This window comes from Lepisma saccharinum, chromosome 10, assembly GCF_977018435.1.
Source record: "Lepisma saccharinum chromosome 10, izLepSacc3.1, whole genome shotgun sequence".
Classification (NCBI taxonomy): Eukaryota; Metazoa; Arthropoda; class Insecta; order Zygentoma; family Lepismatidae; genus Lepisma; species Lepisma saccharinum.
In genome coordinates, this window is record NC_139238.1 from 70,599,264 (window position 1) to 70,613,257 (window position 13,994).

Consider the following 13,994-nt stretch of genomic DNA (forward strand, 5'->3'; position numbering starts at 1 on the left):
GGATCCTAGGTTCGAATACCGGTCTGGGCATTGGTGTTGTTTCTGAATGTTCTATTTATTTTATCTTCACTCATCTTCATCGTCGCGATTGCCCGAAAGTGGAAGAAAAGCGACGCTAAATAAAAATAAAAAATATGTGAAAATTAGAAGGTTAATTAAGAGCTGATAGGTAAAATATACTCTATGAGCGATGTTCGATAGAAGTTCTGTTAAGATGTCAAACCTGTAAGAAGCAAATAGCGAAGTTGTGTGAAGGATTGAAGATAAGCTTCGATAAGATGGTCACCTGGATTGTCTCGAGCTGAACCAGTAAATGGGCGATGTTTAATCCCCAAGGCCATTCTGCAAAACGAATGCCAAAAGAGGTTCGTGTGTGGATTTGGTCAGCATGAAATTGTTGGGTGATGATAAGTGAATGGTATTTTTTCTGTTTTCGTTATTTTACGTTGCTTTTCTACCTCTGGATCTTGAATGACGAATAAATTAATTTGGTGAACTGATAAACACAAAAAAGCCAACCCCGTGGCTAATTGGTTAGCGCACGCGCTTCGAAGTAAGGTGAAGATGTGTCATTGTCTGCATCCCACTTCCATCTATCACATCTTCAACCTTAATCATTGCGATTATCCGAGACTGGTAGAACAGTGACGTGAAATAACAAAAATATCACCGTCGGTGTCGATTTCAAAGTTTGAAGTATTGCTGTTTTTGCATTCAATAGCGGCTCTAGATTGTGACAGTGATGTGAAATACTTCTGATTTTATAAGAAATAGTAAAACGGGAAGAGCGATAGATATTCCTCTATTTTCAATTTTCTCTAAAACTATTTTCCCCGACTGTGGTTATAATGAATTCTATGTAGAATGAGAAATATACTTTAATTTATACTAATTTATTCATATGCAACTGATTAAAAGAGCCTCCACGATGGCGCAAGGAAATCGTCGCCGCATTGTAATCAAGGAGTTCTCGGTTCGATGCCCGGTGGAGGCACATAGTGATTCGGATTCTAGTTTAAACTGTAGATCTCGTCCCGGTTTGCCTATTTGTGCATAAAACTCAGACTCAGAATGATTAAAGACTTTTCGAAATATTCCGTCTGTATCGGAATGGCAACTTTCTTCAGAACGAAAATGAATTCGTAAACCAATAATACGCACAGCATCTCTAATTATCCACTGCCATTCAACACGCTACTATTCGTAAATTCAGAATTATTATTTTAGGGTTCAAATTTTGGCATCTGAAAGAGGGACACTTGGCCCCGAAAGTTTCAGGTTTGTTAACATTTACTAGTTAAGGATATTTTTATTAAGCTCCTGGGACCTGAGGAACAAAAATATAGATCTTTTAAAATGATTTCTCAAATTAAATGTAGAAATCATGCAGCACAATAGCCCAGGGACGCTATAGCTTATTCATGGGATGGAAAAATTGTCATTTCCTGGTCTCAGCATGGAGTTCTATCTCTGCAGTGTTTCCTTATCAATTTAATGTAATTATCATCCATCCTCATAGTTGCGACAAATTATAAATGTGTCATGGTAAAAACAAAGCAAAATAAGAAAAAAATATTGTAACATTACTGCAATGTCAGAACTACGTTGGCAAAAAAAAGTGAACACCAGATCATTTTCAAACAGGCATTTGGGGAGAACTGTGTAGAGGTAGACAGACAACATACTCCCGAAAGTTGCCAATCGACATGACCTTCGGTACTGAAGTTGTGCGTTGAGAAAACTTTGCTTGAAGCTCCTCAAGCGTCTTATCGCAAATGCCTCGGTGTTCGCAGCATTGCCAACTCATTTTTCGTCGAGAAAATATTTTTTCTCCTAATTCATTTGCTGTTGATTGTACCAGCTAACTGTGGAGCAGGACCATGCATAGCGGCAGAGGAGGAGGAGGGAAGCAGGGAATACGGGTAACTCCAGTCGCCCATTACGCAATCCCTTTCCTCTCCCTGTTCATTGGTGGAGTCGTCTCGCGTCACTACTTGCGCAGAGACATGTTCTCGTTCGCCTGCTCTACAGTTAGCTGGTACAGGGTATATCTGATTCTCTTCTGAAATTGCTTCAATCTTCTAATGTATGGCTTGAGGTTTAAAAGTTTGGTATCTTGCCACGCAGACGTCATGAAAATGTCTGTTTCTTGTGTAAGACACCAGAGGGATTTTTAAGGAGTATTTTCAAATCGTGCTCCAACCTTATGTACTGTCGTCTACATATGTAATGGATTGATGCTATACAGGAAGAAGAACTGAATTATCACTAATAACTTTTTGTTTAATTATTGAAGACTTCATCCACCATACTAACGACAATTTGTCCATGCTAATGACTTGAGTGGTAACCATTGTAATGACAAAACAGTCATCTTTGATTTTTCTCTTCAGGATGTTCGGTTGAATTACCCCAAGTTTGGGGATTTTGATTTGAAATGATTCAGCAATAAAATTCTACTTTCATTTTAATTTAATTATTAATCTACTGAATTATACTTAGTCAATGAAAACAAATTTATATCCTTGGTTTTTAGAATAAAGATTTTTGTAACCTCAGCCAAACAAGTACTTCTGTCACTCACTGTAACTTAAAATAGTGTTGCCATATGATGTACTATTACCATGAAGAGAAATACTATCCCTGCCATGCAAAACTCAAACTTAAATGTTACAATTCTGATAACATAGGATCTAGGGATAAAAGTTATATTCTTTTCCTTGTTGTGGTATTATTGATTGATTGATTTGCTTTATATTACTTCGCTTTTATACCACTTTTGGCTAATTTGCGAAGATGGGGATGAGGGATGAATGGACACTCGCAAACATTCATGCCCAGAACGGGATTCGAACCCGGGACCCTGGCGTCGTAGCGCGATGTTCTAACCACTCCGCTACGGGGGCCTGCCTTAATGGTATTATGAATTATCATACTTATTTCATACAAAAAAGGAATATTTGAAAAGAATTGAACTTTAATAGGCCATGCTAAGAACATATTGCATGGCCTAATGTTTTTCTCTATTTTTTTGTAATATAATATATATTTTTCTTTATTTCTCTGTCCAAATTTCTTAACATTGCTTTTCAAGACGAGGTAATTTGGGACATCCTCTCTTAGTGAGAAATAACCATAAAGAAAGATGAATGCTTTTCATCCCTACAAATTGCAGATCTGAAAATGTTTGTTTTGTTTTTTAGCTCATTCTAACTGCTGGTTGTCACTGCGCACAAAGATCACCTCCAGGAACTTTAGAGGAAAAAGAACACATTCTAAATGGCTCGAACTCGTCCAACGGAAGCGAAAAACCGAGGAAAACAATTAGAAATTGGGTGCAAGGAGCGCTGTCAGGAATATGCAAGAACGACAAAGTAACGATATAAGATAACTATCACATGATATTTTGTACCTCAACCTAATATATTGGAAGTTTTTGTAATATATAAATAAAATATTATATTTAATACAATGTATTGGATTTTTATCAAGTGTTGCCATGTCCTAGGTGAGAAAATCAGCTAAAAACCTTGATAAATAATACAAAGGCATATAAGGGGATTTTTAAGGGCTCAAGAATAAATTCTTGGCACTGACGATTGGAAGTGTGTTTGAAATTACCAGTGACAAGTTGGAAAATGCAACTGAGAATTTGTAATTTGGCACCTAAGTGAATCAACGACGTCAGCATTTTTGGCGATTACAAAAGTTTATCCTTATAAACCTTATGGAAGATTTTGAATGTTTTCTTTAATCTTCTAAATATGGGCTTTGTGGGTTGGTAGGGGAAAGTTGGGTATAACTGGGAAGTTTCAAATTCTGAGCAAACTAGTGATGACATCTGGTGGATCAGAGGCTAAGTAGTGTGATCGGAAAGACTATTTTTCCAGTTGCGGTGCACAATGCGTTGTTCTGTCTTGTGAAATTTACAACAGTGTTTTGTGTCTGATATACACATCTCTCTACCTCCAGTACTTCTTCATACACGAAACCAACGTAAGTGCGATATCTCAAACTACCAATATTTAGCTGTAAGATGACGACTTTGACAATAATGTTCAGAGGTGGGCGAACGGCATCTTGTTTCCCTCAAGAGATGGCGTGGTTGAACAAAAAAGAGACAGTCTTAGGCCCTGTGCGAAAGGTGCAAGAGCGTACTTGAAGCGAGAATCCTCAGAGTATGGTCTTGAAGTCGTGGACTGGAAGTGAAAAAAGTCTTGCGAATTGCACTTCGACTGCAGCGCCAAATACGATCAGCAGATAAAACTGAAGACTCGTTGCTTTCCCACGGTTTTAAACACTTGTTTTTCACCATAGAAATCACATAGCATTTTGAAATGACCTTATAGGGCTACATACATTTCCACACGTTAGAATAACTTCAACCAACAACTTGCTGGCCTATAACGTATACAGGGTGTTTCTAAAGGTCGTTTACAGCGCTTGGGAGGCGATTCCTCACACGAAAACAAGCAAAATGTCTAAGTTCCATTTTTACGACTGAGGCTTCGTTTCCAAGATAGGAGCCTCGCAAAAGGTGACAAAGTGAACGTCACACCTAACTGGGACGAATACTATAACAGATAGAGAGGCGGTTCCAAGGGAATCATAAAGGAATCGTATGTGCTCAGTCCGGAAGTCACTATGAAAAGTTCACTGCACGCATACGCAATGGAGTCCTCAAAGGAATTGGGGATTTCCAGCAAGAACAATGCATGGAAAAGGTATGTAACCCAGCAAGAAGGACCATGACAATGAGAAATGCGTTCAAGACAACACATCCCGACCTCAAACATCAAAATATGAGCACCGAACACAAAATCCGAAAAGTTGAGCACGGTTGCATACCCTAGTTACACGCGAGGAATGAACGAATCATGTCATGTTGCATACGAGAGACACATTACTCCACCAGGAGGAGCGAAAGAAAAACACAATATCAGATGATTGCGACAACGTGTATTTTTACACGCGACAACTACGTAATACCCCCCCACACACACACACAACAAACAACAAATCCTACAATATCTTATGCACGGACAGTCCGTGTCACTGTACACCAACTGAAGATGTCACTTTCACCACACAAAGGGGGTGGGGAGCAATACCAAGAGTGTTCTCACTGAGATTTGCCGAGGGCAATAATCACAGACGGTTTTCAAAATGCCTGCCGTTTACTTCTACGCAGAGATGACAGCGACGAATCAAGGATTGTCGAGTACGAGCAAACAAGCCAGGTGTATCTGCTACCGTCGCGGCGGCGACGTTGATGCGAGCAACGAGGTCCTCAGCTGATGTGACAGGTGTGCGTATACGAGGGTTTTCATTTCTCCCCAGAAGAAAAAATCGAGAGGGTTGAGATCTGGCGACTTCGGTGGCCAAGGCACAGGCTCATCCCTACAAATGAACCTATTGCGAAACACGTCATGCAGGAAATGTCGTACATTACAATCGAAATGAGCTGGTGCACCATCGTGTTGGTACCACATTTCTTGCCGCAGTGCCAAAGCTACGGTCTCCAACAGTTCAGGCAGAACCTCACTAAGAAATGCATGATACGTGCGACCATTCAGGCGAACAGGGAGAATGTATGGTCCAATTAAATGATCATGTACTATCCCGCTCCACACATTCACTGAAAACCTGTGCTGGTGATGGACCACAAAAAGTGCATGTGGGTTGTCAAAGTCCCATACATGACTGTTTCTACTATTGAAGACATCCATCCTGGTGAAAATGGCTTCATCTGTCCACAATACGTTTGCCCCGAAGTGAGGGTTTGTGTCCAGCTGATGCAACAACCATTGGCAAAACTCCATACGAGGGCGAAAGTCACGAGGTAACAGTTCTTGTACTTTCTGCAGTTTAAAAGGGTGCATTGCTTCCTCTGACAACACTCGCCAAACATTCACATGAGACGTGTTTCGTGCCCGAGCGTGCACTCGCGTACTGGTGCCAGGATGTTCTGCGACCGCTGTTAACACATCTTCTGCAAACTGATGTGTGCGTACACTTCGGGGTCTTCCAACTTCTTGTCGCGGTGGTAACACTGACCCTGTTTCACGCAGTCGACTGTCCACTACCTGAAAGAAGGTGTGAGACGGTAAACGTCTATGTGGAAAGCGTTCTCCATAAAGACGCCTTGCCTCACGGCTATTACCACGTGCCTCCCCATACATGAGATGCATGTCTGCTAGCTGCTGAGTCGTATACGTAGCCATCTGTGTAATAGGGAGCTGGAACTGCGAAATATTATTTTTGTTTAACACTGGCACACAGCACAAATTGGCCGTATCACCGTACGAATACCACAGACCAATTGTTGCGATACTTGACTTGCCCACTCCACCACGTCAACTTCTTTCAATACAACATACTAGTACTCTTCAATGCGTATGACAACCTAGAGCGAACTGCTGATCTTATCCCAGCACTTGCAACACGACTGGAACGACTGCCGGAGAGAACCAACCCTTCGAGCTCCTCTCGCGGGAACATCAGTCATGAAGGTCAAACGTAGACTACGAGAGCCAGACTTGCCTGTGCAGGGCTTCCAAAACTGGTCTCTTTTACATCACAATGATCGCGTGCGAACACTTTTGGTATTGCTCCCCACCCTCTTTGTGTGGTGAAAGTGACATCTTCAGTTGGTGTACAGTGACACGCACTGTCTGTGCATAAGACATTGTAGCGTTTGTTGTGTGTGTGTGTGTGGGGGGGGGGGGGGGATATTACGTAGTTGTCGCGTGTAAAAATACACGTTGTCGCAATCATCTGATATTGTGCTTTTCTTTCGCTCCTCCTGGTGGAGTAATGTGTCTCTCGTATGCAACATGACATGATTCGTTCATTCCTCGCGTGTAACTGGGGTATGCAACCGTGCTCAACTTTTCGGATTTTGTGTTCGGTGCTCATATTTTGATGTTTGAGGTCGGGATGTGTTGTGTTGAACGCATTTCTCATTGTCACGGTCCTTCTTGCTGGGTTACATACCTTTTCCATGCATTGTTCTTGCTGGAAATCCCCAATTCCTTTGAGGACTCCATTGCGCATGCGTGCAGTGAACTTTTCATAGTGACTTCCGGACTGAGCACATACGATTCCTTTATGATTCCCTTGGAACCGCCTCTCTATATGTGATAGTATTCGTCCCAGTTAGGTGTGACGTTCACTTTGTCACCTTTTGCGAGGCTCCTATCTCGGAAACGAAGCCTCAGTCGTAAAAATGGAACTTAGACTTTTTGCTTGTTTTCGTGTGAGGAATCACCTCCCAAGCGTTGTAAACGACCTTTAGAAACACCCTGTATATAATCTGTGTTGCTGGTTTTCTACCTCCGTGATTTCAAACCGCACTAGGTGGCGTCACTTCCGTGACGTCTGTACTTCGTAGCTATCGGACACTGCCTAAGGTAGGGACGGCCCTAGGTGGGTGGGGGGGGGGGGGGCTTGGAGCATACAATATACCTGGAGCCTATAACCAAAATTTTTCACAAGTAGAAAAATCAGGGAATTTTGTTCCTTAGCCTGAAGTACAGGTGTTCTATATGATCACAATTTAAACATTAAAAAAATAAATAATTAATTTCTATATATTACCTAAAAGCAATCTGCAGAATATGTTTAAGATTAAAACCAAGATATCTAAATTAGTGTTTCCATCTCTGTGTGGACCCTATGGTCAAAAAGTTGTATTGATACATTAGGGTGGACAAGTAAAAATGTGTTCCTCTCTTACTCTCTCCTCCCATCTCTCTTCCGATTTTTCCCTTACCTCTTACACATTAGTTTTTCTTGTATGTACGCATTGCTTGCATAGAATTATTTTCCTGTAGTTTACGGTTATTACAAGCATAAGAAAACAGTTTTTCTTTGTGACGTTTCAGGAGAACACACGCTCCTTTCATCAGACATTTATTTTCATTTTGATTAAAGATACAGTTATAACAATGGTTAGTAATTTTTTAAACAAAAATAATCTGTTATATAATGGATGTTGTCAATGTTACATTGTTGTAATATAGCAACTTAACTGTGAAAAAATCAGTCTGTTTTATTTTTATTTCAGATTTAAAAAAAAAAAAAAAATATGAATCCAAAATATCATCAGGTAATTCAAATTCATCATTGTTTTCACAAAGTCTCTTGATGTTTTCTGTTACATTAAATTTTAAAGATGGTGGCTTACTCCATTTGTGAAAAAGAAAACTCCATACTGGATCTATGTTACCATTTTCATTATTTAATTTATTCCAATGTTCTTCTGCAATGAACAAAGCTTCCCAGACATTCAACTCTGTGTTTCCCGTTAATCTTTTTAAAACCCTTCTCTTTTTAATCAACTGTATCTTTAATCAAAATGAAAATAAATGTCTGATGAAAGGAGCGTGTGTTCTCCTGAAACGTCACAAAGAAAAACTGTTTTCTTATGCTTGTAATAACCGTAAACTACAGGAAAATAACTCTTACACATTGTATCTTTTTCCCTCCTTACCCTTTTATGCCTTCTTATTTATCTGCATCTTTCTTCTCAGCTTGTTCTTTCTCTCTCTCCTGTTTCTCTCTCGTCCACTCTTCAATCTAGTCCATATAGATTATAAGTAGAGATAAATAGAGAGATATAACTTTATAATTAGAAGACTCCAAAAAATTACCACATGAACTCTTTGCGTTTCAATTTTGGTTGAAATTGATCATTGGCGTTTACATTTTGGTCATTTGTGAGTTACAAAGTAAAATATGCCATCCTTCAATTTTCAAGTGAAATTGCCATGTCATATAATTTAGATTGGACTCAGTGAAGCCTTCTGAAATTGGTAAACACAACACGAAAACAATTTATCTAGAGTATTGCTTCTAATAACCTTTTTCCTTAATGAACTCCGAAATGAACAAAATGTCACCAAGTTTTACATCAGAGCCCTTGAATTCTTAAAACTATATAGTGCTGAATGTGAAGGAAGACAATGCACGTACAACATTTTGACATATGTCATAGCTACATTGGTGGTATAATTACTAAAAACAAAACGCAAATCCATTGTGATAAATGCCGAGAATACTTTTTTATTTATAAAAATCTACAATGGATTTTAAAATGGTAACAAATCGGCAGTAACAAACAATTAATACATTCAAGTATTACAATAAACAACTAATAATTAAAGTACATTATATTACTCTGACAAACAAACGTGTAAAATTATATTTCTGAGAAAGTGAGGACATTATATGCTTTTTATGTTACAGAGAGCTTAGCATTTTTATTAAATGTATAAATAGTCCAACAAAGTTTAAATGCTAATACAATACCACAAATTTAAAGGGAATTTCTAAAATATATGAAATTTCAAATTGTAATACAGAGTTCGAATCAGATGAATTACAATATGGATGTTAAAGTGATCCGATTGTACGGCACATTTATTCTATGAATTATGCGATTCTATACTTTAGATCTACATTAACCCATTAAGGAAGACAGTAATTGTGTTGATCACACTTTCATTCGAAAGCCGAAGAACGAATTAGAATGTCTCTTATGAGGGCAGTAGGCTTACGGTTTTCATCCAACATAGCGTAATCCTCGAACGGTGAATCATATCTTGAGCTGTACAACGAAGTAAGTTCAGAATGTACAATATTACACACACAAAATAAACAGCGACACTAACACGACTGTTTATTGTTTACATTTGCGTTTAAACTAGTTGTTTGCCAGCAAAGGCACTGGTAATGAATCTAGTTTGCTTCAACAGTGAGAAACTGATTTGAATCTGCATGCATGCACAACAATAACTCATTATCTTGCACCAGTTACAACAATCATGTGATCTTCCAGACAACGATATGCCCACGACACTTTATCGCACTTTAAACTCTCAACAATGACTACCAGCACTTGAGCACTAGACTTAAGTTGTCCAACCACCCTACCGCAGTTCTTCAAACAAGTAATCATCAAGCAATACTTTCCAGGAATCCTCTAGATTCCAGACTTCCGTAACTCGTACTGTAAGGACCAATCAAAAGCGCTCCGCTCTCCCGCTTGTTCCAGGTTCCAAACCGGTTCTTGTAGCTCCTGGTGAGGACCCCTCCGCTGTTCCCATGCCTGTCTATCGGCACGCTTGAGCTCACCGTGCGCGTTCTTCCATTGCTCTGATCTGGATTGGTCGCCAACTTAACATCACCTGACGTCACTTGTTTGTACGGTCCCGGTGCCTTGTTCCTGTCGAGGCAGAGGAAAATACTGACTGCTATGCCCTGAAAATAGAAAGGAACGTTAGACTAAGTTTTCCTGTAAGCAGATGCGCATGCTTGCAGTACATAAGTAGCTTCCAGGGCCGTGAAACATTTTAGAAATTCATGACCTCCAGTCTGCCTGTCTCGACCAAGCGAACGAAAAGTCTCTGAGCAAGAAGTGACGTGAGACACCAATGAATACGTGAGAAGAATGTGACTGCAGTTATAATACCAGCCTTCGCAACAGCGTGTACTGCTTCGCTCTCCCTACCCGACCAACTCCTTCTCCACAACTATGTACGGGCTTGCTTTACAGATTCCCAGGATAAAGTATAGATTTCACAAGTGGACGGGCTGGTGCACAGCTGATGCACGCTTCGGTGTTCCGTATTTCACCGGGGCGCACCAAAGCTTTCACCATGTTAAACCATGACGTCATCAATTTACACCAGCCTCAAGAGCTGATGCGGATGGTGAATCAAAATGGCGTCGTCTGCAATGAAACGTGTTCTGTTTCATGATATGCGTTCTGTAGGCAATAGTACGGAATGTCACGCCGATTTTGTTGCACGCCGAGTGAATAAACTGGATTGAGGCATAAACTGTCGACATTTTAAATACTACTGCTCCTTCACGTGCACGCAAAGTGAAATAGAGTTTGCCGATGCATCAAAACATGCGTCCATCTTCTGCTGCAACATGCATGTACGTCCGGAATAGGAGGGGGGGCACGGCCCGCCTGGAAAATGAATGTCCACCTGAAAATTATATATTTCACACATCATTTCATGTCAGCGACAGTAATTTATGTTAATTATTATAAATGCGTTGCAGGAACATGATAATTTCAGACTGAAATACAGTTTTTTGAGGGGGGCATCACTATTATGGGTAAAAATATGCCTCTGCCCCCCTAGAAAACAATTACCATGCTTGCCCCTCCCTGGAAAAAAATTCTTGCGGACGTCCATGGCAACATCCAGGAATGCATCCATTTGCAAGATTCGACATCTTTACAAAAGAATGCCACTTAAATTCGTACTGCACATGCAAAATAGGATGTCGTTAAGTGAAAATATAGCTAAACTAATATTCATGAAATATCTTCTGTGATTTAGTCAGTGATGGTGGTTTTCTCCTGATAAACGTGGGTATGCGTGCGCATTCCAAATCTAACTTTCATTTGTTTCAGTATGAAGCTTTCCGAATTTGACGTCATTTTTGGTGCACCAGTCTGATGCACGCTGGTGAAATCTGGAGAAAGCGCGGTATGCAACGGATAGTGGTAATTCTGATTCCGATAGAACGACTAACTCTCCCAGGTTTTGTATAATTACCAAGGTTTGTCGCTAGGAGGCAGTAGCTGTACCTTTTTTGTTCAGGTTTCTTCACATGGGGATTCAAGGAGCACAGGAAACTGCTCCCCCATCTTTTAACAACAATGAATATTCAATAAACAAAAGGATATAGAGTGATTGCCCCCTTTATGGCGTCACTGTGCACAGTTGGTGCAACCCATGGTGTAAAGACTAAAGAGGTGGATGCAGGGACGGCGACAGGGGTGGGCACGGGTGGGCAAGCGCCCACCCAAAAATTCCTGTGCCCACCCGATTGCCCACCCAATCAAATTCAATAAGTACATATACTCGGGTATATATGAATGATTAAATATTTAAGTGTAACCTGGTGTTCATAACATGTATATTTTACTTGTGAATATTATCTATGACGGAAATGTTCACATAATATCAACCCATAAAAAGCCACTTTTGTCATTGTTGAAACAAAAACTGTGATCAAATTAATACTTCCATGTTTAAAAGCAGCTAGTAGGCTTAGAAGGCTCAAAATTATGCAGGGTATCATCAAGATTAAATCAGAATTGAGGGTGAACTTGAGGGCTGCAGCTCCGGGCCTCCACTACGTATATATATTCCGGCCTGGCTATGGTTAAAATAATCTCCAAATAAACAAATCTAAACATCATCTTAGCGTTACTTCCACCAGCAACACAATAAATTATTTCGACTTTTTAATTAACATTAGAATAATTTAATCAAGAAGACTTAGTTAGATGGGCAGGCCATGTGACACGAATGGCGGAGGAAAGAATAGTTTACAGGATTCTTGTTGGGAAACCTGATGGTAAGGGACCAGTAGGAAGGCTAAGACGAGGATGGAGGGATAACGTTGAGATGGACCTAAAATAAATCGGTAAAGATTGGAAAGATTGGATTGATCTTGCCCAGGATAGGGACAGATGGGAGGCTTGTGTTGCTGCAGCCATAAACCTTCGGGTTTAAGTATGCTATAGAGCAGGCATGTCCAACGCGTCGATCGCGATTGACCGGTCGATCTCGGGGCGTTTGTTGGTCGATCGCAGTTATCTATTGTAATTATACGAATATACTTTATTTGAATTCAACTTCTATAATGTATAATGGCTGAGTAGGTACAGATTTTTGCAAAGATAAACGATTAATAGTAGTTCACTGCCTGTTGTGACAATAAAAAGTAGATCACTGCTTGATTGAAGTTGGACATGTCTGCTATAGAGTATAATATAATTTTAATTAGCTCTGCATTGAAATTCCAGAATTGTCCCTTTTTTTTTCATTACAATTTTTATATACCTGTTATCTTCAAATATCAATATGGCATACGAAATATCAACTATATATTCGTTCTACTAATAATAAGGAATCACAACAATCACTACAATACCGAAGTGAATAAATTTTAATAAATCAGTTATATATGGAAAAAGCTACAGAATTATTCTATTGCTAATGAGTGGCTTATCCTATTTAGAAATCCTCGTTCCACACATAAATTTTGTCACATGAATCAGCCGAAAATGTCAACAGAATCTGTAGATGCAGCTGTAGTAAAGAAAAAAAAAGTTATGTCACGAAGTATATAGAAGACGATTTTGTTAGTTTGTTTCTAAGCCCACTTTTATGCTCAGATAGGCTAATCGGGACTAAACCTACAGTTTAACGTGTAGTCCGAACCCGTGTGCATTGTGCTTCCACCAGAGGAGGGGGAATCGAACACAGGACCTCTTCATTATAATGCGACAGCATTATGCCATTGGGGGGAAAAATATACAGGAAGAACTCGCACAAAACGTGGCATTTTAACACCACAGAAGATGCGTCTATTTTAAGAGGGTGATTGCCTGAGACAAATATTTGAGACTTTCGGAAAACAACGTCATTATTCACGGAATTAGCTGCCTTGATCCACTAATGAAACGCTGTGCAATTGAAACTACCACCTCAACTTTCTAAGAGCTCGAAACTCGATTTTTGGAAGAGTAAGTTGTGGTTGATTTGTTTCATTTAAAGTCATATTTCTGCTAATTTTGATAATGACAACGATAAGTTTCAATGGTGATTAGATGAAAGTAACGAAGGGGCGAAAACAAACACATGCTGACACTCAAAATACAAACCCTCATAAATTATTACTTTGACAGTGGTTCCAAGCGCCAGGGACTCGTTGCCCTGAAATAATAAAGTTTCCAGGGTATGCTGCACAGGATATAGGTTGACATTCTAGTGTGTTCGAAATGGCCACCCAATACAACCCAATGAAAAATAGATGAAGTATTACTGGTACGATGATCAACTTCGATGAATTCCTTGTGTCCTAAATCATTTTGTTACCTCAAAAAATATGTTCATGTAACCATACGTGTATTGCTTCTCCCGCATTATTAATATGACAGTTCTTCAGAAAACGAAGAG

The 13,994-nt window shown here is 39.7% G+C and overlaps 2 protein-coding genes across 2 annotated transcripts in view; one reads left to right on the forward strand and one right to left on the reverse strand.

Annotated features, from left to right (window-relative positions):
- LOC145994374 (MFS-type transporter SLC18B1-like) overlaps window positions 1-3,472 on the forward strand; it is a 91,873-nt gene extending 88,401 nt beyond the window's left edge. Inside the window, exon 11 of the mRNA XM_083130487.1 lies at window positions 3,204-3,472. Within this exon, the coding sequence (XP_082986613.1) occupies window positions 3,204-3,386 (183 nt within the window). The 3' untranslated portion in view covers window positions 3,387-3,472. The remainder of the gene's footprint in view (window positions 1-3,203) is intronic.
- A 5,598-nt stretch (window positions 3,473-9,070) lies between these two features.
- The window catches only part of LOC145994143 (MFS-type transporter SLC18B1-like), a 115,429-nt gene continuing 110,505 nt past the window's right edge, over window positions 9,071-13,994 (reverse strand). The window contains exon 11 of the mRNA XM_083130234.1: window positions 9,071-10,263. Coding sequence (XP_082986360.1) covers window positions 9,961-10,263 — 303 coding nt within the window. The 3' untranslated portion in view covers window positions 9,071-9,960. The remainder of the gene's footprint in view (window positions 10,264-13,994) is intronic.